The 24,620-nt window shown below is 36.2% G+C and overlaps 2 protein-coding genes across 4 annotated transcripts in view; one reads left to right on the top strand and one right to left on the bottom strand.

The window, feature by feature from the left end:
• LOC123609897 overlaps positions 1-1,065 on the bottom strand; it is a 56,847-nt gene extending 55,782 nt beyond the window's left edge. The window contains exons 1-2 of the mRNA XM_045500911.1: positions 939-1,065; positions 509-876 (exon numbers count right to left, since the gene is read on the bottom strand). Coding sequence (XP_045356867.1) covers positions 509-876; positions 939-1,065 — 495 coding nt within the window. The remainder of the gene's footprint in view (positions 1-508; positions 877-938) is intronic.
• Positions 739-21,482, top strand: LOC123608489 (cysteine-rich secretory protein 2-like). 3 transcript variants are annotated; one of them, XM_045498502.1, is made up of 10 exons: positions 739-859; positions 1,716-1,816; positions 2,897-2,933; positions 4,592-4,662; positions 10,547-10,663; positions 11,593-11,680; positions 15,656-15,801; positions 16,457-16,554; positions 18,916-19,004; positions 20,947-21,482. In XM_045498502.1, the coding sequence occupies exons 4-10, from the start codon at positions 4,594-4,596 to the stop codon at positions 21,072-21,074; spliced, it is 735 nt and encodes a 244-aa protein (XP_045354458.1). In that variant the 5' UTR covers positions 739-859; positions 1,716-1,816; positions 2,897-2,933; positions 4,592-4,593; the 3' UTR covers positions 21,075-21,482. The 3 variants fall into 3 exon arrangements, with proteins under 3 accessions (XP_045354458.1, XP_045354459.1, XP_045354460.1); XM_045498503.1 differs by lacking the exon at positions 739-859 and adding an exon at positions 1,312-1,335; XM_045498504.1 differs by lacking the exon at positions 739-859 and adding an exon at positions 1,553-1,574.
• The last annotated feature ends 3,138 nt before the right edge of the window (positions 21,483-24,620 follow it).

The raw sequence follows: 24,620 nt of genomic DNA, 5'->3' as shown, positions 1-24,620 counted from the left end.
AATTTCAAGCCTCTTCGCAGGGGGTACAGAGAACTAACGTGTGATGTACATTGATCCTTGGTTTATCATCTTTTGACCAAGTGTATTCTTGGTGTGATGAATTCATTCATTCCTTTAAATCTTGAAAACAACTAAGCATTGAAGAAAATGCATCTATTACTCATCTGCCATCTGTGAAGACAGACAATAAATACATCTTCAACCAAGGCCAGATAAGCCTGCTGCACTTGAAGCCACCGGTCTTGGATCAGGAATTCTGGGCATTTTCCTAAGACCTGTTCCTGTTACTCTTGTTGAATTTCTTCACTACAAACCATTTTGGAAGGGAAGAAGGGAAGGAACACTAAGTTTGTTTAACTAAACTAAGTTTGAACACTAGGTTTGTTTATAAGCAAGCCTGCAAAAGGTCCTCTTTATGTAACCCTGAATACACTATTGTACCAGACTGGTATTGCACTGAAAACTTAAGTATCTATGGCCTTTACCAATCTGCTCTTTAAATGCTGACCTGTGTTAATTCAGGAACTCTTGTATGAAAAGGAGCACCTCCTTTTTCAGTCACCCCTTGCATTTTGAAACCTGGTATTATTTCCATCTTCTTCCTAGGGTTCAATTGTGGGAGCAGACATTTCCCTTCCTCAAAGGAAGGTGTGCAAGATTTTTTCCGCGCGCCATTGGAGGGGAGGCGGTTGTAGGAATTCAGTAAGCTGACGACTGCGCTGAGGGCACAAAGCCCGTGACGTAGCTCTTCGCTCACACCTGCTTGGACGAGTATCTTACTCTCGCTGTCCAAGCAGCGAGCAGCAGCCTCTCTCTGACTCCGTCCACCCTGCAGGAAGATCTGGGCTCTGGAGCCAGGGTAAGACTTGCAGCAGTCTGGGAAAGGCAATGATCAGGGCCCGGGAGGTGGGGTGAAGATGAGAGAGAAAGATCTGTGCGGTGAGGAGTCTTCTGGTCCTCCGCGCCTCTTCTGGGACTCTGGTGGGCACATCGGCTGATCAGTGCAGATGCACGCAGAGTTTCGGTTTTGTTGCATATCTCTGATCCACCGAAGACTTTCAACATGTCTCTTGATGTTTATCCAGTTGGAACTCTTTACCTGTCTTAAAAGATGAATCATTCCATTTACATGAAATGCTCTGATTCATAGCTGAAGCCTGAAGTCATTTGTAAATCAGGCCTTTCATGAGGTCAAATTAAGAACTTCAGTTTTTTATTTCTGTTTTGAATGCACTGTTATTAGGAACTATATATTGCAGGCAGTTAGAATGATGGCTGCTGACTCTTCTGGACTACATGTCATCTACTGGCTTCCAGGAAAAGACATGAAGACATGTAGGTGTGACCCCAAATCCATGTAGTAAAAGGTTACTCTGCGGGTGACTACTTATAGAAATTATCTTCCAAAGAGTGTATAAGGATTTGGGAATCTGGAAAATATACCGTGATATTCCAAGGAAGTCAGTCAGTCAATAGTTAATTGAACTTGTTTAAGAGGCCCACTTCTTTGCTACTGTTTGAAGGAAATACCAAGATATCAAAATATAATCTGATCTCAGAAGGATTCTTGATGGGTAAGATCAAATAAATTAAAATTACTAATATTAGTAATACTAAACACAGTTAAGCTTTAGGTTTGTGACAGAGATGATTAATACTACTTATTTATGCTTTCCATCTTTATTTTAAATATTGTCTTTTTTCCCCTATTCTAGGATTATGAAACTGAACATCATGCTCTTCCTACAGACACCGTAGAACCATGTCATCCCAGTCTTAAAACACCTGCAAGAAAGGGGACAGTACTTTTCCATTAGTAAGTAGCAAGGGGGAAAATGGCAGCCAACTTTTCAGCTCTGTATGAATGTGGATTTTGCCATTGCTTTCATTGATGCAACAAAGATGATTATAGGTTGGGTAAGTGACGGGGAGGGAACAGGAGAGTGGTAGGGAGGAATATGTGGCATCATAGTCTGTTGAATTATGGAATTGTGAATCATCTAATATAATCCCATTGAATGATTGAGCTATATAAAATTACCCAGCTAATGTGTATATCTATCAATGAGCTGATGAGGATGCAACAGTCCAGATGTTAGAACATTTTTTTTAAAGTTACAAGATTCCTAGTAGACCTGGGCCTTGAACATTTGAATCTCCGATGAGATTATGCTGATTTTTTTTCCTATGATACCCAGATGTAAAAACAGATCTTATGACACTTCTAAAATTAGAAATTGAGTCAAACAACATGCATTTATGGAAAGATCTTACAATCTCAGCAAACTATCACACATTGTAAAGGATCATCATAAAAATATTAATAATTTCCATTTACTGAGTATTATATTGCAGACACAATGTTAGGTGCTTTATGTATGTTGTGCCACACCCTTTGCAAACCAAAGCTGTTGATGTGATAGTCCCCATTTTACAGCAGAGAACCTTGACGCTCAGGATTTCTGAGAACTGATGGTTTCTAAAGACTATGTTTAATAAGCCATAGAAAGTTGCTAATTGGGAATTAAAAGAAAGCTGAGCCACAGAAGTTCAACTGTAAGGTAGGACGCTGGTTATCTTCACAATGATTAACCAGTCATCAGTGGTTATTATAAAAATACTAGGTCAAAAAAGCAGCATCTAAAAGAGGGGGCAGGGCTGGTTAGGGAGGGAAGGCATGCTGTATTAACTTGTGTTAAAAGCTGTATGGAAACTAAATAATATCAAAAGCAATGCCAGACAACTAGCAATGAAATTTGAATATATAGGTGTGAAAAATTCTGTTTCAGAAATCTATTCATTTAGGTTTACTTGCACAACCAGAATTTGCTAAAATATAAATAGATATAACATGTATTGTGCTCTAAGGTCCTCTCCACCTCCCTTCTTTCTACAGATAAAGCAAATACTTCATCCTGCTCTGAGAACCAACAGTAAGTGATAACTCATTTATTTTAATGTGAACATTTATGTGTCAGTCATCTTTGTTTTTCCAGTGGTAAAAATAATATATTTAATACGTTTATCTATGATTTTCAAAACGTTATGGATAAATTTTTACTAAGAGAATCAAGTTAATTTTACTCTTTACTCATTTTATCAAGTTGAAACTCAAATTAATTCTTTACACTTCAGCTTAAAATAGATAATAGAATTCTCGTGTTTGACTTCAAAACAATTATTCTGGAACCATCTTAACTAGAAGAAATGTAAATATGGCAAATTGCATATATTATGTACTTCCATATTGATAATTTTTGCTATGAACATGTATTGTCATGTATTAATACAGGTATTGTTAAAATAGGGATGAGTGCCTCCAGTGTGCTACAAAATGATTGCTTTTCTCAGGTGAAAACAATGTTCCTGTCAATGTGCATTGGCTTTGACCTTACTTGGTTGAAGGCTAATTTCTGAAGTTACTTAAGAACTTACCATTGGCATAGATAAATTAGCTTAATCTTTAATTTCTTCATCTTAAAATATAGTCATACTCACCAAGGTATGATAGTGAAATTAAACATCAAGTTTTGCATTGCACTGTCAATAAATGTTCACTCCTCTCCTTTTTGTGAGCACATTATTGAGGATAAAGGGAATGCAGCGAACAGGTATCAGTTGTCTACTATTTACCCATCAATAAGTCCTGAGAAGTACCACAGATAAATTGTTCAGAGTTTTCTTTCTCTTCAAGAATTTGGGAGTACCAATCTCACATGAAGAACACAAATCAATGTAGCATTCCCTTAGTTTACAAAGTTAGTAATTTATATGACTAACTGCCAGAAGACCAGTGCTTATTTAAGCTTAGTGGGTTTGTTGCTTTGCCTAAAGGACCAAGAATTTTTTTTGACATACTGAGAAAGGACAACATGGGCCACCCAATGTTGAATGCCTTTTAAAAAGTTAGTGAATATATTAAACAACTTTTATACCAAATCATGAGTTCAGCAAATTTGGACAGGCTAGATTTTCAATATATTATTTGTATTTTATTTTTTTATATAGGAAAATTTGAGATATAGACAAGTATAAGGAATAAAATCAAAATAATTTCTAATCCCTCTGCTGGGGAAATAACCACTAATAAAGTGTACATTTATTTCTGTATAATAATAATCTTGGAATCTTGATTAAAGTCATATGTCAATAAAAGAACTAACAGTTCTGGTTTTTATAGAACACCAAGAGATGGTGCACATTGAAAATAAGCTTTCCCCAAAGATTGGGATTATTAATCAATACAGTATCAACTCTGAAGAAATCTGGTTTTCCATATTTTTAATGGATTTTAATGGAGCAATAGAGCTGAGCAGAAACATCGTGATGTATTCCTAACCTTTATAGGTATACTTCAAGAGCATCAGACAAGTGTTTAAATTTATTTTTTATTGTCCCTATCAGTGACAAAGTTGATTCCACTATGATTCTGCTTGCACCAGATGAAATCTTGTTACATTTCTTATGAATTTGGGAATTACAGTTCCATTAAAATAGCCAAGATCATTACATTGTTTTTTTCCTCATAGTCAGAGGTCTATGTACTACATATTTTAATGCAGAACTTTGCTCTCTTTGATTTACTTTCCAGCAATGGCTGTATTCCCGATAGTGTTGTTTCTGGCTGCTGTGCTGCTTCCATCTTTACCCACAGAAGCAAAGGTAAAGTTAAATTGTAAAATCTTTTTAAAGCTATCCAGGTATCTTTCGGGATGGCTAGGTCCTTTGAGAGTAGAAGGGGCAAGAGTGGACATCACAAAGTACTGATTGGTAGCTCAGATCCCTTAACGCAATTATCTAGATGACATTCTAAGGCTGAGCTCTCCAATACAGCAGCCACTAGTCATATGTGGTTAATGAACACAATGTGGCTTGTCCAAAACAAGATATACTGTAAGTATAAAATACATACTAGATTTTAAAGATGTAGTACTGAAAAAGAAGGAGGAGGAGGAGGAGGGGGAGAGAATATATTCAATAACTAACTTAGATATTCAATACTCGATGGAATTATATTTTAGATAATTAAATAATGTATTAGGTCTAAGGGCTGTTGTAAGAAATAAATGCAAGCTATGTGGCTTAGAACAACAGAAATTTATTCTGTCACAGTTCTGGAGACCAGAAGCTTAAAATTTAGATGTCGGCAGGGCCACACTCCCTCTGGAGGATCGAGAAGGAAATCTGTTGTCTGTTTTTCTTTTAGCTTCAGGTGGCTTCCACCAGTCACTGGGATTACTAGGCTTGTGGCTATATCACTTACTCTCTACCTTCCCTTCTCCTTTCTGTGTCTCTTATAAGGGTACTTGTCATTCGATTTAGACCCTACTTGAATAATAATAATCTTGAATAATCCAGGATGATTTAATATTGAGATCCTAAACTTAATTATATCTACAAAGACTCTTATCTAGATAAGGTCACATGGACAGAATCTGGGGATTAGGACGTAGACATACAATTTTTGTAGACTTCTAGTCAACTCATTACAAATAAAATTTATTATTTAAAATAATGTGAATACATTAAAAAACCATACACCACAATAAAGTAGCATTTATTTCCAGGATGCAAGTGTGGTTCAATATTTGCAAAACAATCAATGTGAATCATCATGTGATTAAGAGAAAGGATAAAAAATATACAATAATTTCAATAATTCTAAAAAAATATTTGACGAAGTACAACATCCTTTCATGATAAAAAACCTTTGGAAAGTAGGTCTGGAGAGAACACAAGATAATAAAGGCCTTATGTGAAAACTCACAGCAACATCATACTCAATGGTGAAAAAATGAGAGCTTTTCCCTTTAGGTCAGGAATAAGATAAGAATGCCCTCTATCACCACTTTTTATTCCACATAGTAGTGCAAGTCCTCACCACAGAAATTAGACAACATAAAGAAATGAAAGGCATCCAAATTGGTAAGGAAGAAGTAAAACTCTCACTATTTGCACATGACAGAATACTATATATAGAAAACCTGAAAGACTCCACCAAAAAACTGCTAGAACTGATAGGTCAATTCAGGAAAGTCACAAGATACAAAATCAACTATACAGAAATCTGTTGCATTCCTATACATTAATAATGAAGCATCAGAACGTGAAATTGAAAAAACAATCTCATTTACAGTTGCACCAAAAACAATAAAATATTTAGGAATAAACTTAGCCAAAGACATGAAAGACCCATACTCTGAAAACTATAAAATGCTGATGAAAGAAATTCAAGAGGACACTAACAAATGGAAAGACATTCCATGCTCATGGGTTGGAAGAACAAATATTATTAAAATGTCTATATTACCCAAAGCAATCCACAGATTTCATGCAAGCCCTATCAAAACACCAACAGCATTTTTCACAGAGCTAGAACAAGGCCCCTAAAACTTGTATGGAACCACAAAAGACCTCAAATAGCCAAGCAATCTTGAAAAAGAAAAGCAAAACTGGAGGTATCACAATTTCAGACTTCAAGTTACATTACAAAGCTGTAGTAATTAAAACAGTATGGTACTGGCATAACAATAGACACATTGATCAACAGAATAGAACAGAAAACCCAGCAATAAACCTACAACTGATGGTCAATTAATTTTCAACAAAGGAGGAATGAATATACAATGGGAAGAAGACAGTCTCTTCAACAACTGTTGTTGGGAAAACTGGACAGTCACATGAAAAAGTATGAAACTGGGCCACTTTCTTTCACCATACACAAAATTATAAACTCAAAATGGATTAAGGACCCAAATGTGACACCTGAAACCATAAAAATACTACAAGAGAGCACAGGAGGTAATGCCTCTGACATCAGCTGTAGGGACACTTTTCTAGATCTGTCTCCTGAGGCAAAGAAAGTAAAAGCAAAAATAAACTATTGGGACTACATCAAAACAAAAAGCTTCTGAACAGTGAAGGAATCAACACAACTAAAAGGCAGCCTAGAGAATGGGAGAAGACATTTGCAAATGACATACCTGATAAAGGCTTAGTATCCAAAATATATAAAGAACTGATACAACTCAACATGCCAAAAACAATCCAGGGGCGCCTGGGTGACTCAGTTGGTTAAGCATCTGACTTCAGCTCAGGTCCTGATCTCACTGTCTTTGAGTTTGAGTCCCGTCTCCGGTTCTGTGCTGACAGCTCAGAGCCTGGAGTCTGCTTCAGATTCTGCGTCTCCCTCACTGCCCCTCCCCAACTCACACTCTGTGTCTCTCACACTCAAAAATAAATAAATGTTTAAAAAAATTTTTTTAATAATAATCCAATTGAAAATGGACAGAAGAGGAGTGCTTGGGTGGTGCAGTCAGTTAAGTGTCCAACTTTGGCTCAGGGCATGATCTCTCAGTTTGTGGGTTCAAGCCTTGCATCAGGCTCTGTGCTGACAGCTCAAAGCCTGGAGCCTGCTTCTGATCCTGCATCTCCTTCTCTCTCTGCCCCTCCCTCATTCATACACAGTTTCTCTCTGTCTCAAAAAATAAACATTAAAAAAATTTTTTTAAATGGACAGAAGACATGAACAGACATGTCTATAAAAAAGACATACCAATGGTCAACAGACACATGAGAAGATGTTCAACATCACTCATCATCAGAGAAATGCAAATCAAGGCTGCAATGAGATACCACCTGACACCAGTCAGAATGGCTAAAATAAAAAAACACAAGAAACAAGTGTTGGAGAGGTTTTTGAGAAAAAGGAACCCTTGTGTACTGTTGGCGTGAATGCAAACTGGTGCAGACACTGTGGAAAACGGTATGGAGGTTTCCAAAAGATTAGAATTACCATGTGACTCAGTAATTTCACTACTGGATATTTACCCATAGAATATGAAAACACTAATTAGAAAATATATATGCACCCCTGCATATATCATTATTTACAATAGTCAAACTATGAAAGCAGCCCAAGTGTCCACTGATAAATGAATGGATAAAGAAGATGTGGCATATATATATATATACATACATATATATATATATATATATATATATATGTATATATATATGTGTGTGTGTGTGTGTGTATATATATATATATTCAGCCATAAAAAAAAAAGAATTAAATTTTACCATTTGCAGTAACAGGGATAGATCTAGGGAGTATAATGCTAAGTGAAATAAGTCAGTCGGAGAAAGACAAATACCATATGATTTCACTCACGTGGAATTTAAGAAACAAAACAAATGAACAAAGGAAAAAAGAGTGAGCAAGCAAGAGAGAGAGAGAGAAACCAAGAAACAGACTCTTAACTATACAGAACAGATGGTTACCAGAGGGGAGGTGGGTGAGGAAATGAGGAAAATAGGTGATGGGGATTAAAGAGTACACTTATTGGGGCAGTTGGGTGGTTTAGTCAGTTAAGCATCTGACGCTTGATTTCAGCTCAGGTCATGATCCCAGTTTGTGAGATAAAGCTCCCCTTTGGGCTCAATGCTGACAATGCAAAACTTGCTTCGAATTCTCTCTCTCCCTCTCTCTCTCCCCTCCCCCTGTTTGCATGTTCTAAATAAATAAATAAATAAATAAATAAATAAATAAATAAATAAACATTTAAAGAGTACATTTAGCATGGTGAATAAGATATAAAAAAATATATAAAAGAAATTAATATTAACTGCTTCTTATTTTACTTTTTTTAAATGTGACCACCAAAAAGTTAAAATTACATATTATGCTTGAATTGTTTTTCTAATGGACCCATGGTCTATGATTTAAAAAGTAAATGATAGTCTTCTCCCCACAAGATCTTTTCTTATTTACTTTTTAAAATTCATATCAGTGTGACCTCAAAAAGAAATTAACAATACCATAACCCTAAATTAACACAACTTCATGTATCACCATGTTTAATTTTCATCATTACTATATGGTAAAAATATACCAATTTTTTACATTAAAAAAATGTACAACCTCTTGGGGCACCTGGGTGGCTCAGTCGGTTGAGCGTCCAACTTCGGCTCAGGTCATGATCTCACGGTCCGTGAGTTCAAGCCCCACATTGGGCTCTGTGCTGTCAGTTCAGAGCCTGGAGCCTGCTTTGGATTCTGTGTCTCCCTCTTTCTCTGCCCCTCCCCACTCGTGCTCTGTCTCTCTCTATCAAAAAATGAATAAACGTTAAAAAAAAATGTTTTAAAATGTACAACCTCTAAAGGTCTTGGTGTTTGTTTTGCTTTGTTATTCATGCTCATAGACTTGGTATGTGAGAGCCCTACTCTTGAACTCAACTCTTACAATTAGAATAAGCTACTTTGAAGATGTGGTGTATATATACAATGGAGTATTACTCAGCAATCAAAAAGAATGAAATCTTGCCATTTGCAACTACGTGGATAGAACTAGAGGGTATTATGCTAAACAAAATTAGTCATAGAAAGACAAATATCATATGACCTCACTCATATGAGGACTTTAAGACACAGAACAGATGAACACAAGGGAAGGGAAGAAAAAATAATATAAAAACAGGGAGGGAGACAAAACATAAGAGACTTAAATATGGAGAACAAACAGAGGGTTACTGGAGGGGTTATGGGAGGGGGGATAGGCTAAATGGGTAAGGGGAATTAAGGAATCTACCCCTGAAATTATTGTTGCACTATATGCTAACTAACTTGGATGTAAATTGAAAAAATAAGATACAATAAGCTACTTTGCTTAAATAATCCCAAGAACAAAATCCATCATCCTTTTCAATGATTAGAGGGTATGTGTCCATATAAAGTGTCTATCTCTTGATCAGAAAATCTCTGAATGTGAGAAGCTCTGGTCATTGCTGTTTCCCCACCTTTCTTTAACCCTTCTCTTATAAGAGGACATCCAAGGACCACAGATTGCTAGGACTAGAACTCATCAGACCAGAGAATCCTGACACTGGGTCAAAACTCATTTGGCATTCCGTAACACAGATTTTAAGATTCCTTTAAACTCCAAGATGAACCTTGAGCTCCACCCTTATCCTATCTGCTGCAGCCTGATTGAATATGAATGAATGTGTCTTAATGTTCCTATTGTGTGCCTTTGTGGTTATAAAATATTATCACTTATATGTCTATAAAAAGCAAGTCTATATGTCTATAGAGAAGGTGAAGAAAACCATATGGGGCAGAAGGTATGTAAAGAATCTTATTAGCAAACATTTAGTGATTCAAAAGAGCAAAATATATCTCTCTTTTAAATAATTTTGTAAATGAAGACCAGGAAATGACCAGAGATATAACAAAGGATTGGGAAGGACCATTAAAGGAGAAAAAGCACATTAAGAGTTCCTTGAAACTAGAAATTGGCATCTGTAGCCTCAGAGGAGATTTTAAGTTATCATGCCATGAATTTTATTCTCATTCTTGAAGCTTCAAGTTACTTCTTTTCTATTTGTCATAGCTTTGGCTCAGGTCCATTGGCAATTCTTAACAACTACTATGAGCCTGAACTGAATGCTCTTTAAAGTGATCTTTGTTCCTTCAAATTAACTTAGCCCCCACCATACGCAATTTTAACAAATGTTAAAAAGATAACCTTAATTTTATTTCTCTTTAGGATCCATCCTTTACTGCTTTGTTAACCACTCAAACTCAAATCCAAAAAGAGATTGTAAATAAACATAATGAATTAAGGAAATCAGTTTCTCCACCTGCCAGCAACATGCTGAAGATGGTAAGAAGCAGTGATAAAGCCTAGTGGTATGAATCAGTGGTGGTAAGAGCAGGGAGCTGGTACTGGCATTTCTTAAGAACCTTGTGACTTACAAAGTTTTATGTCTGTTTTGCTATTTAATTTGAACTGCACTATGAGCAAAATAGAAGTTAATTTTCCTTTGTAATGGTTAAATGATTTGTCAACGTTATAGGGCTTATTAAGCTGGGAAGGGCAAAAATTAGAAGCCAAATCTTCAGACATCAAATGTGAAGCCATTTTGTTCACTATCCACTTTAGTCTAAGATAATGGAGTCCCCTTTCTCTCATATATTTTATTTTTTGTAAGTAATCTCTATGCCCATGTGGGGCTCAAACTCAGGACTCCAAGATCAAGAGTCATATGCTCTACCAACTGAGCCAGCCAGGCAACCCCTAGGAGTCCCCTTTCCTTCAAAATCAGTGCCATTTAGGGTAGATAACAGCCGCTTTCCAGGGAATAGTCCAAAAAAGCTAGATATCTCCCATTTGAATGTAATGGGCTATGACTGAAATTGGGAACAATCTAGGCCTATTCATTACTAAGGAAATATAATTCAAGACTTCACATGTTGAGTATTTAGAGTAGCCTTATTACTAAAAATCCTATGTGTGGTTCCTGTACAATCATAAATTGCCAGATATTATTTTATTAGATATTTCTCTCAGTAGACACTTCATTTATGAACTTCTTTTCATGTAGAAATTGGCACTGGAGCGGATACACACACGCACGCACACACACACACACACACACACACCTAACAAACAGGTCTTCTGATACCACTGACAATTAGATAATATACCTAGAGAAGTTTAAAGTAGTGCAAATCAACCGACCAAGTATGTTATAAAGCATATGCTTCTTTGGAGTTGAACCTCTAAGTGTATTTTTTTCTTGTGACATTTAGGAATGGAACAGAGAAACAGCAGCAAATGCCCAAAAATGGGCAAACAAGTGTACTTTAGAACACAGCAATGCAGAAGACCGAAAAACCAGTACGTAAATGAGCAAATATCTGTTAAATAAGTGAACAAATAAAAGAATATTGCAAAATATTATGGAACATCAAATAGAATGGAACATTCTGGGACCTTGTAAGAAGATCTAGTAAATAAATGTTGCTTATACTGCTCTTCTTAAAATCAAAGTATCTGTATAGGGAGACATCCTTATAAGTACCATTTTGTGCTTTTGATTTTTTATATTATGCAAATAATTTCTGAAGCAACACTTCATTTGTTCCTCTCAACTAGCTCATGAGTCAACAGTCAACAGTCATCATTTCTCTAACTTTAAAGATTAGGGACATGGGAGAAATGACCTAAGAGCACATTCTGAAGTTGTACAGCCAGGCTTATTGATTTCTAATCCACTGCCCTTTTTGTGATATTGTGTAAGTGTTTGGCATTTTGATATCTCTTCTTTTATATTTATAAAATATACTAAATTGTTATTTTTTTCCCTGAATTTTACTCTGAAAATACTTAAAGCTTTTAAAATCATGATGAATACTTTGCATATATTGATTAAGTTTTCAAGTTTTGCTAACTACTTTGTATGGACTGTGGGCTTATTTGCATAGATAATATACTCAAAAACTATACAATATCTTATCAAGGTTTATAAAAACTATGAAAGAAAAATACTTTTATGCATAAATCTTACATGAAATAATGATTTACATTATCAAACATAATACATTTAGGCAACTCAGTTTGAAAGTAATGAATTTTTACCTGTATTTTCATTATAATTATCGCTTATATTGTTGATGCTAATCTGTTAAAAATTATGAAGAGAATGATGGTTTTCAGTAGAAGATGAAAACAAATGGTCTTAATGATGCAAATCTACATGGTTAGAGTCTTAGTTTATTTTTTCCATATTGAAGGTGATAGCCAAGAATATCTTATACTCGCTTTAAGCAGTATGTAGACCTTATATTTCAAGCTACCAAAATGTAAATATTATTTGAGATCTTGAAAAGATAGAGAAGGGGCACCTGGGTGGCTCAGTCGGTTAAGCATCCGACTTCGGCTCAGGTCATGATCTCACTGTTAGTGACTTCGACCCCCGTGTCAGGCTCTGTGATGACACCTCAGAGCCTGGAGCCTGCTTCGGATCCTGTGTCTCGTTCTCTCTCTGCCCCTCCCCCACTTGTGCTCTGTCTCTCTCTGTCTCTCAAAAATAAGTAAAAATGTAAAAAAAATGTAAAAAAAAGGAAAGATAGAGAAAATTTCTGGGCAGCAAGACACTTCTTTCTCTCTTAATTTTATAATGGTAAGAATACTTAACATGAGACCTACACCTTTAGCAAATAGTTAAATGTACTATACAATATTGTTGTCTAGGTAAAATGTTGCATAGAAGAATTTATTCATCTGAAATTATTCATCTTATTTATCTGAAACTTTATGCCCATTGATTGGTGACTTCTCATTTCTCCTTTCCCCCATCCCTGGCTACCAGTATTCTACTCTTTGATTCTATGAATTTGACTATTTTAGGTACTTCTTGTAAATGGAATCATGTAGTAGTTGTCTGTCTATGACTGGCTTATTTCAGTTAACATTTTCAAGATTCATCCATATTGTCTCACCCAAATGTAGAATTTCCTTCCTTTGTAAGGATGAGTGTCATCCATTGTATGTATATGTGTCTTTTTGTTCATCCATTCATCTGTCCATGGATTTTAGGTTGTTTCCACATGGTGGCTATTGTGAATGGTGCTGCAATGAACATGAGAATGCTAATATCTCTTTAAGAACCTGATTCCAGTTATTTTGGATAAGTACTCCGAAGTGGTATTACTGGATCATTTGGTAATTCTAGTTTTAACTTTTTGAAGAACCCCTGTACTTTTTTCCATAGCACCTATACCATTTTTATTTCCACCAAAAGTGTACACCATTCCAATTTCTCCACATTCTTCACTCATTGCCCTTTCTCCACCCGTCATAAACATCCTTACCGATATAAGGTGATATCTCATTATTTTGATTTGCATTTCCCTGATCATTAGCAACATTGAGCACCTTTTCATATACCTGTTGGTCATTTGTATATCTTTGGAGAATGTCTATTCAAATTGTGGTCAGAAAAGATCCATAGTCAATTCCTCAGGCAGGCCCCTGAAAACAAAGGATCTTTGGGCATTCCAGCCAACTCTTTCCCTATCCAGGAAGAGGCTAGAAGCTTGCGATTTTTATCTCCTCACTCTATGCTGAACAAGGAGGGAAGCTATGGCAAATCTTTATTCTCATGAGCCCCACATCTTGTTATGTGAGGTCTGTTAACATTCTCAGAGAGGCAAGTCAGAAGTCAGTCCTTTGAGCAGCATCTGGAAAATTTGTGGCCCTGGATGCCCAGACCAACTCTTTCCCACCTTTGGGAGAAACAGGCTCTGTTTCTGAGAAAGGGAGAGGAGCCATGGCATCTACCAATCCAAACCACCATCTCTATTGTCCCCAGGGGGCAAGACTGTGACTGTGCCAAACCTGTCAGAGCTCCAAGAATACCAAGCCATATGTTAGTTCTTTGGGCAGCCTTGGAGAAATTCAGGCATTAGACACACCAATCAAGACTTTGTTTCCCAAGGAGGAAACTGAGAACTATAATTTTTCATATGTTTGCTCTGTGCTGAGCCAGGGAGAGGAGATATGGTATCTACCAGCCCCAGACACTATCTCCATTCTCCTCCAGGTGGCTAGCCTGTGCCTGACTACCAGAGCTCCAAGACTAACAAGACAGAAGCCACCCATCTGGGAAGTTTTCTTTGGGAAAGGTTGGGTGGCTGGACACATAAATCAATTCTTTCCTTCCCCTGGGAGAAGCTGGGAGACATGGGATTTCTTCCTGATCATATGGCAGGCACTGTGCTGAGGGTAGGTATTCTAGCAAGAGGCTGTCCCAATTTTCCTACAGGCTTCAGTGAGTCTGGGCTCATATTTTTCCAGAGTATAGAAGCCTTTCCATTAGTTTTGGAATTCTCACAAGGGCAATTTGTTTGGGAATTGTTGCTGAATCAGTGTGTTTGTTAGGGGAAGGAGAATCCAGGCTTCCTATCCTACCATCTTGCTGATGTCACCCTGCAAGGTTTTTCTTACCAAATCTTCCTCAGAAGATTTGGCCTTATGACATTCTGATTCATTGATTAAGGGAGGATCCAAAAACTTTCAAAACTTCCATTCCCCCCTGATGTCAGTTGCCTCTTAACTGGTGCTCTTAAAATCACTTCTAGATCTTTTTATCCAAGTTCACACAAAATCATAATCATAATCATAATCATAATCATAATCATAATCATTTACTCAGAGTCCAGTATATGAAAAATCTCTGGGGGCGCCTGGGTGGCGCAGTCGGTTAAGCGTCCGACTTCAGCCAGGTCACGATCTCGCGGTCCGGGAATTCGAGCCCCGCGTCAGGCTCTGGGCTGATGGCTCAGAGCCTGGAGCCTGTTTCCGATTCTGTGTCTCCCTCTCTCTCGGCCCCTCCCCCGTTCATGCTCTGTCTCTCTCTGTCCCAAAAATAAATAAACGTTGAAAAAAAAAATTAAAAAAAAAAAAAAAAAAGAAAAATCTCTGGTGAGGGTGAACAAGAAGAGGAAAAGAATAAAAGTTGGTCACTGCTTTTTGCAAATTTACAATACAAAGCTGAGAGCATAGAAGATATTACACATGTGAATTTAGCATGAAAAAGAATGCATTTTTGGCAATCCAGAGGATTTTTAAAGCATACGGTCTTCTCAACCTACTCAAAGTTGTACATGTTGAGGCCAGCCTTAGCATGCTAGACAGATCTGTCTTCTATTCAACTTTATAGCTGATAAGGACAGAAGTCCTTTTATTATGTATTAACAGTTAGCAAGTATAGGCACTATGTTTGAAAGGCAACATCCTTGTGTTCATATAGTTGGTTGCTTTTGCCATTGCATAGTTTATTGCTTCCTCATGAATGATGTTTCCCTTTAGGTACAAAATGTGGTGAGAATCTCTATATGTCAAGTGACCCTACTTCCTGGTCAAATGCAATCCAAAACTGGTATGAGGAACGCAATAATTTTGTCTATGGTGTAGGACCTAAGAGTTCCAGTTCAGTTGTTGGACATTACACCCAGGTAAGAGAAACAAATGAAAACACTTTTGCCACAAATGCTCTAATATAGAAAGCATCTTTAAATTATGACCAAGCCCTGGGGCGCCAGGTGGCTCAGTCAGTTAAGTGTCTGACTCTTGATTTCGGTTCAGGTTCATGAGATCGAGCCCCATGTAGGGCTCTGAGCTGACAGCGTGGAGACTGCTTGGGATTCTCTCTCTTCCCTCTGTCTACCCCTTCCCCACTTGTGTGTGTTCTCTCTCTCTCTATCTCTCTCTCTCTCTCTCTCTCTCTCTCAAAATAATTAAATAAATTTTAAATTATGACTAAGTCCGATATTTAATTTGGGTAAGAGCCTGACTAGATAGAATAGTCCTAGCATTAGCTGGTACTTCATCTAGAGCTGTCTTTTTTCCCCATAGTTTGCAAAACTCTTGGTAAGAAAGCATACTCCATACTTTTTCTAAATTAGGATTGGATAAAATAGTGAATGCAAGTTAAAATTTAATATTTTAAAATTTGTGACTTTGTTTCAATAATTGAACTAAATATTTCCATAAGGTACTTGGCTACAAACTATAATAGTACCATGTTTTCAGTTTTACATTTGTTATTATTTTTTCAATATTTTCTATCTTCTTTAATGTACTCTCCCATATTCCTTTTTGGATTTGTAGCTTGTCTGGTACTCCTCTTTCCACGTTGGATGTGGAATTGCCTATTGTCCCAATCAAGAAAGTTTAAAATACTACTATGTTTGCCAATATTGTCCTGCGTAAGTATATATTTTAGAGTTTAACACAATAATCCTATGTGCAGTTTAATATTTTGAAATTCTTACGGAATAAACAAACTGGGATATAAAACACATTTCAGTAAAGGGAAGGAAGGAATTTTTTTTCATTTTTTAAAATTCATGCATAGTTGATCCACAATGTCATATTAGGTTTAGGTATATAACATAGTGACAAGTCTGTACCTTATGCCATGCTCACAAGTGTAGCTACCATCAGTCACCATGCTATTACATGCTATTACAATACAACTGACTATAGTCCCTATGCTGTACCTTCTATCCCCATCACTTATTTATTCCATAACTGGAAGTTCATACCTCCCACTCCTCTTTACCCATTTTACCCATCCCCCACCCCCTTGTACCTATGGTCTGTTTCTGCTTTTTGCTTATTTGCCTGATTTGTTTTTTAGAATCCACATACAAGTGAATCATGTGCTATCTGTCTTTCTCTGTCTAACTTATTTCACTTAGCATAATGCCCTCTAGGCCTATCCAAAAGGGATAAATCTTTAGAAATGCCTTTTAAGTCGTGATACATTCAGTTATCAGAGAAGAGACCACATTCTAAATTCCAAGTGTAAAATCTGAAACTCTCTTTCCTTAATGTGACATCTTTTCTCTCAATGACCTTTCCCTTAGGCTCACAGCTATAATGAGGGAAAGCGTGGGTAGTGTGCATTTCTGTAGATTTGATGTCATTAGTTCTCACTAACTTCATACTCTAGGAAGGTGGCAGCCTGATGGTTAAGCAAGGGATGGACTGGGAAACTGGGAATGGCTGATTGTGATTTCAGCTCTTTCTGCTAAAATGTTCCCACCCCTGCTTATCTAAAATGCTGCCTATGTTATTACCATCACAGATGACTCATTCATTGGCTCTCAAAGGTTTTTTCAAGAGATCTTTAATGTATTTCAGAGTCCAGGAGAGAAGAACATCCTTAATCCTTGTTTTTCAGAAGTTTGCACAAAATCTCCATAATGAACCATCCTTTAAGGTCCTGACTTGCAGCAGGAAATGTGTTCTTTCATCAAAGATTATGTTTGAACTTACCCAGAATAAATTCTGTGGATATACTGAAGATCTAATCTCAGCATATCTGTTAACCTTAATTTCTTTAAATGTTTGGAATTCCTTGCCACCAGGGACAGGAGACCCCTAAAACCAAGCTTCCTTCAGGTTTTATTTTGAGACTGTTGATAACCCAAGTATATGGATCTCCCGTTTGAGAAGTATGACTTCCAATGCCATCTTCCTGCAAGCACCTATGAGGGTTTAGTAGAAAGAATTGAAAAGTTCTTAGGAGCATGCATCCAAATTCACTGTCTGGCTATAAGAGAGGAGGGTCTGACGCCAGGTATCTGAAGTGAGAGTTGGAGTGAATAATGAGGGAAAGCAGGGGTGAGAGCACTTTCAGAACATGTTTGTGTCTAGTTCACATTTTTCCAGGGGCTCACACACATTCAGATATATCCTGTGTAGGGCCTGAGATTCAAATGCATGGCCTTGTGTCTTTGTCCCACTTGATACTATTGATATTTGGACTCCCTTGTATTTCAAATGAATTAAATGGCCAATAGGTAATGATCACAAGCGAGTTATAAGTTAGTCACTATAATGTGATTACACTCTGGATATTCATGCTTCTCAAAACTTTTTTTCAATTAACGTTCCCTTTTTAGTAAACATAAAAATCTTTCACATACCGCCTCTAGAAATTCACAAACCTTCTTTTCCTTCCCTGTCTGACAAGCACACACACCACTAACTACTTAAATATTACTACTCTCATTCTAAAAGTAAAATGTGTGTCTGTCTGTATGTGTGTGTGTGCATATATATATATATATATATATATATATATGTATATGAAATTTGGTATTTTATTATGTTTCAAATAAAAATGATATTGTAATATTAAATTTTCTTTTCCAAACTATAATCCCTATGTCCCAGAGGCTCTTTTGTCTCTCTTGGGGGATATGCTCTATTCCCTAGCACTCACATTGGGTGTACTGTCTTAACAAATTTGACCATGTCTAGTGGGAGATGAAAAGTGTTGCCACATTGAAATATACTCTAAAAACTTTACACTCCCATTAATGTGATTTAGTTGCTCAGATTGAAAAATTATAGTCAAGGACATGGGTCAATATGTGAAGTATTTTCTTAATTTGAATGTTACCTGAATTACTCACTGGGAATTATATTTTTTCAGTTTTGTTAACATACCTAAAAGCATTTAATAGTCATGCATATTTGGTAATTTATACTGCTTTGGGGAGTATAAACTAAACTGTAAAGTGAAGTTATTTGACATTATGTATTTTAAATTCCAGCGGTAACAATGTGAGTAAAAAGAATACCCCTTACCAGCAAGGAACACCTTGTGCCAGTTGCCCTGGTAACTGTGAGGATGGACTATGCAGTAAGTTTGAAGTGATTACCTTGCTATTATAAGAAACAGTTGATGTTTTATTTTATTTTTATGGGTTAAGAAATCTCCTAAAGGAACCAATTTAAATAGTATCCTTATGAAAAAGACAAATATGTTACTTAACAAACTGTGTTTATGTAAATATTTTACACAGTTTATTTAGTAACCTACACATTACTTGCAGTGAAAATATTACCACATGTAAGATAATGAAAGATCTACCATCAATGTGTTTTTGTGACTATGCAAAGCTCATTAATATTAACTATACATATTTCTGGTAAATAGTTCATTTCCTCAAAGTTAGTATCTTTATACCAAAAGTCTTATTTTGAAATGTAAATCTATGGGTGTAAGATCACATTATAGCTCAATCTAGACAGGCAAATGAAATATTATATTTTTGTGTGCTAATGAGTTCATCATGCTGATTTCCTCTTTTTTCTGTAGTATAATTGAAATCACAGTATTTAACTTAATAATTACTCTCCCTGTGTTTTGATAGTAGTTCACTGCATATTTTTAATAGCAAAATCAAATCTGTGTGTAGCAGACTCATAGACCCACAAAAATATTGTTGCAACAGGAGAGAATTTAAAAAAATATCATATATATGATTTCTAAAGTTGTAATGAAGTAAAAATAGCTGTTAGCTCTTTATAGTTGGGATGCTTGGATTAAAATTATTATGAATAAGAGTTGAATAAATATCATTTGTTGAGATTTTTACCTTTCAAGTACATTCACCTTTAGTTAGCATTCTTACTGACTGAATTATATAGGTATAATTCATAATATTGATTGTATTAAAGCTATAAATCAACTAATGAAGAAAAAAGGGTTACATATTAACAACTCTTCTGAACGCTATTTGCTAAGAAGCATGGAATTTATCCTGTTATCAATAAGCACTCAACTGAAAGGTTTTAAACAGAAAAGTGACAGGGCAGAACCATGTTTTATAAAGAGCTTCCTAACAATAGTATGTAGAAACAATTGGATGGAAGCCAGCTAGAAAATTGTTGAAAACTATGGGTTAAAAAAAAAAAAAAAAAAAAAAAAGATGTCTTTACTGCATTACTGACAAAATGAATGAGATAATTGGACAGGGTTGGAAAACAAGGAATGGAATAGCCAGGGTTTGTTACCTGTCCAGGTTGAATGCTGGTCTGAAGTAGGAAAGATGAAGTTCTGACTGATCCAGTCTTGGCCTAAATTACTGAGTAGTCAGAGAGCCATTTCTCTGAGATTGTGGGAGGGGTACAAGGAGACCATACCCAAGAATTGTCAACCTTGTGAGCAGTATGATGAGTAGCTTGAAATTTGTTGAGTTTGGGGAGGATCCAAGAAATACCAGAAGGAAAGAGTGCATATTATCATTGTTTTGCATCTTTATCTTCCCATAGATATCTGTTTCTCCAGAAAGAAAGCTTTGGAGTCTGAAACAGTGCTATTGAAGAGTATGAAATGAAGGAAATATTCTCTATCAGCATATGTCTTACAAGTAGCCATTAGTCACATGTGACCTTTGAACACTTGAAATGTGGCTAGTAAGAATAAGGGGCTAAATTTTTTAGTTTAGTTTAGAATAATTTAAATTTCAATAGCTACATGTGACTAGTGGCCCCTACATTAGACTGCAGGTGTAGAGAGATTTATTTATATTCATTTTACTCTTTTGGCTAAGGGAGAAAAGTAGGTCAATTCATTTAGAAACATGACCAAATTCAAAATAAAAAAGTGTTAGATTGATCAGTGAGCTTGACTAAGGCACCTGATATGTCCCTTAAGAAAGGAAAAGCCCATCATTGTGTAAGTGATGTTGACTTGTTTTGTCCAGTCTCCTACCCATCTCATGCACTTTGAATGTGTGGATTGTTTTGCTGCTACTAAGGAATATGATAATGAGGTAAATAATTTGTTTTTGTCACAGCCAATAGTTGCGAGTATGAAGATCTCCTTAGTAACTGTGATTCCTTGAAGACAACAGCCGGCTGTGGACATGAATTGCTTCAGGAAAAGTGCAAGGCTACTTGCTTGTGTGAAAACAAAATTTACTGAGATGCCCAGTGTGCATTGCAAAACTAAGTGAAGAGGGCTGCATCATTTAGTTAATACATATCGCAGGGGATTTTAGGCATGTTAGTTACAAATATAGTTCCACACAGTAATGCATTTTTTTTCTCCTGGATCTTTATAGAAATCTCTCTCATACAGTGATTTACAAAAGCAGCATAGTCTATGATGACAACTTCGGACTTTGATAGCAATTTGGTACTTTAAACTTAATGAATTGAATCAAGTTGAGAATTTTGAAAGTTGTATAATCATAGACTTTTGGTCACTGAAAGGGATCAGAATGGAGAAGTACGTTTCTTGAAACATCATGCAAAAAAAAAAAACTATAACATCACTGTCATTCCTACTACATGAATTTTTACTTGAATAAAGTTTAAATTCAAAGATTGACATGTACCTTTGTCTTATGGCCTCCTCTTTAAACAAAAGTAATCACGTTTTAGAATAAAAAAATGATTCTTGCACAATATTTTTGAGTATTCATAGTTCACCCCAGCTAGACTCAGCCCAGATAAATGATTATACAGTGCAAAATTTCCAAAATATTTGCCTATAAAATTTTAACAAAAGTGGAAATCAGCTCTGTTCTTACTTATTCTTTGATATTTTGATCTCCCTACAGGTTTAGTTGATAAGTTAAAAGAAAACATTATCTGAGAGCATATACAAAGATAGCCTTCCAAGAAAAAAAAATATTTCAGAGAGATTTATCATTTATAAGTTTGCATACATTCTCATTTAATATTGATGACAAAAACATGGTGAAGTAGACCCATTTTATAGGTGAGAAAACATACACAAGAAATCTAAAAACGGTTAAGGAGGCTGAGGTGCCTGGGTGGCTCAGTTGGTTAAGGCTCTGACTCTTGGTTTTGGCTCAGGTCATGATCTCACAGTTTGTGGTTCAAGCCCCATATCAGGCTCTGCACTGCTAGAGTGGAGCTTCTTAGTATTCTCTCTCTCCCTCCTGCTCTCTCTCTCTCTCTCAAAATAAATAAGTAAACTTTAAAAGAAAGAATAAGCATTTTATGAAACCTAGTATCCAATCCTGATGAAACTCTCAGCAAAACAAGAAGGGAAGTTTCTCAGCTTGATAAAGAAAAGCTATAAACAAATGTATAGCTAACACTGTATTTAATGGTGAAAGACTGAATTTTTCCCCTAAGTTCAGAAAATAGGCAAAGATGTCACTCTCATCACTAAGCATTATACTAGTTCTGGCCAGTGAATCAGATAAGACAAAAAAAACATCTAATTAGAAATGAAGGAGTAAAACTGTCTTATGGATAGAAGCAATGGCACTCATAATCACCAACTGGGAAATATACCTACATATACAGTTGACCTTTGAAACACAGGGGTTGGGGGACTGATACTCTACACAGTCGAAAATCTGTGTATAACTCTTGACCCTCCAAAAACTTAACTACTAATAGCCTACTGTTGAACAGAAGCCTTACTGAGAACATAAATAGCTGATTAACACATTTTTGGTATGTTATATGTATTGTACACTGTGTTCTTACAATAGAGTAAGCTAGAAAAAATATTATTAAAATAATTTCTGTACAGTTCTTTACTCTGCAGTACTCTAAATGTATTTATCCAAAAAAATCCATGTATAAATGGAATCATACAGTTCAAACCTATGTTGTTCAAGGGTAAGCTGTATGGGGACAGTGGATTTTTGGCAGTGGTAGAGAGGAAACTCAATGGAGAAAGAAGAGTCTTATCAATAAGTGGTGGTGGGAAAATTGACATCCATATGTTTAAAAAAATGAGTTTGGTCCATACTTTGCACTGTATACAAAAATTTATCATAGACCCAAATAAAGAAATTAGAAAATGTTTAGAAGATGTAAGAGAAAATATTTGTGACTTCTGGTTAGGCAAATATTTCTTATATACAAAGTCATCTATAAAAGTAAAAACTGATAAATTGGGCTTCATCAAAATGAAAAAATTATTTTCTTCAAAAACACTCATAAGAGAATGAAAGGACCAGTCATAGGCCATGAGAAATTGTTTACAAATCATCCATCTGAGAAAGGACTTGTATCAGGAATATATGATGACTCTCAAAACTCAGTACTGATGAACACAGGCAACCCAATAAAAATGGGCCAAAGATGTGAACAAACATTTCATCAAAAAACATGTACAGATGGCAAATAAGAATATGAAAAGATGGTCAACATCACCACTCATTAAAAAATGCAAATTAAGGGGCGCCTGGGTGGCGCAGTCGGTTAAGCGTCCGACTTCAGCCAGGTCACGATCTCGCGGTCCGTGAGTTCGAGCCCCGCATCAGGCTCTGGGCTGATGGCTCAGAGCCTGGAGCCTGTTTCCGATTCTGTGTCTCCCTCTCTCTCTGCCCCTCCCCCATTCATGCTCTGCCTCTCTCTGTCCCCCAAAAAATAAATAAACGTTGAAAAAAAAAATTAAAAAAAAAAAAATGCAAATTAAAACCACTATGAGAGACCACTACCTAAGTATCAGACCGAATAAAATGAAAAACACTCACTATACAAAGTGCTGGTGAAGTTGTAGGAAACCTGGATCCTTCATATACTCCTTCTGGGGATATAAAATGGTGCAATTACTTTAGAAAATATGTATTCAGGTTCTTAAAAAGCTATATACCTACCATACGCTCTAGCCTTTCCATTTCTATGTGCCCATGAGAAAAGAAAACATAGATCTCTTCAAGACCCGTCCTTGAGCATCCATAGCAGGTTTACTTGTAATAGCAAAAAGTTAGAAACAATCCAAATGCCCACTAACATGTAAATGGATTAACCAACAACTCAGATGAGTCTCAAAGTAGTCTGAGTGAAAGAAGACATAGAAGTGTACATACTGTGTGATTCTATTTATATGAAACTAGAAAATGCAAACTATAGTGACAAAGCAGATCAGACTTAAAGTTCCTCTTTTATAAAATGACTATAATAATTCTATGTTTCTCATAAGGATATTTGGTAAAAATTTAATGATATAGGTAAGCATTTAAAATGTCATAGTGTTGGGGAGCATGGGTGGCTCAGTTGGCTAAGTGTCTGACTTAGGTTCAGGTCATGAGCTCATGAGTTCAAGCCCTGATCAGGCTCTGTGGTGACAGCTCAGAGCCTGGAACTTGCTTTCAGATTCTGTCTCCCTCTCTCTCTGCCCCTCCCCACTCATTCTCTCTCTCTCATAAATAAACATTAAAAAACATTTTTTAAATAAAATGTCATAGTGTTGGGGTGCCTGGGTGGCTCAGTCAGTTAAGCATCTGACTCTTGGTCTCGGCTCAGGTCATGATCTCATGAGTTTGTGAGATCAAGCCCCATGTTGGGCTCTGGGCTGAGAACATGAAGCTTGCTTAGGATTCTCTCTCTCTCTCTCTCTCTCTCTCTCTCAAAATAAATATAATTAATTAATTAATTAAAATTTTTAAAAAATGTCATAGAATTGGTTGCAGGGTGATGTCAGCAAATGGCAGCATAGGAATTTCTAGCACTTATCCCCCACCCAAAAACATCATTC

This window comes from Leopardus geoffroyi, chromosome B2 (genome assembly GCF_018350155.1).
Source record: "Leopardus geoffroyi isolate Oge1 chromosome B2, O.geoffroyi_Oge1_pat1.0, whole genome shotgun sequence".
In the NCBI taxonomy this organism is placed as follows: Eukaryota; Metazoa; Chordata; class Mammalia; order Carnivora; family Felidae; genus Leopardus; species Leopardus geoffroyi.
Note: the sequence above shows the minus strand (reverse complement) of the source record. Positions and strands in the feature narration are given on the sequence as shown.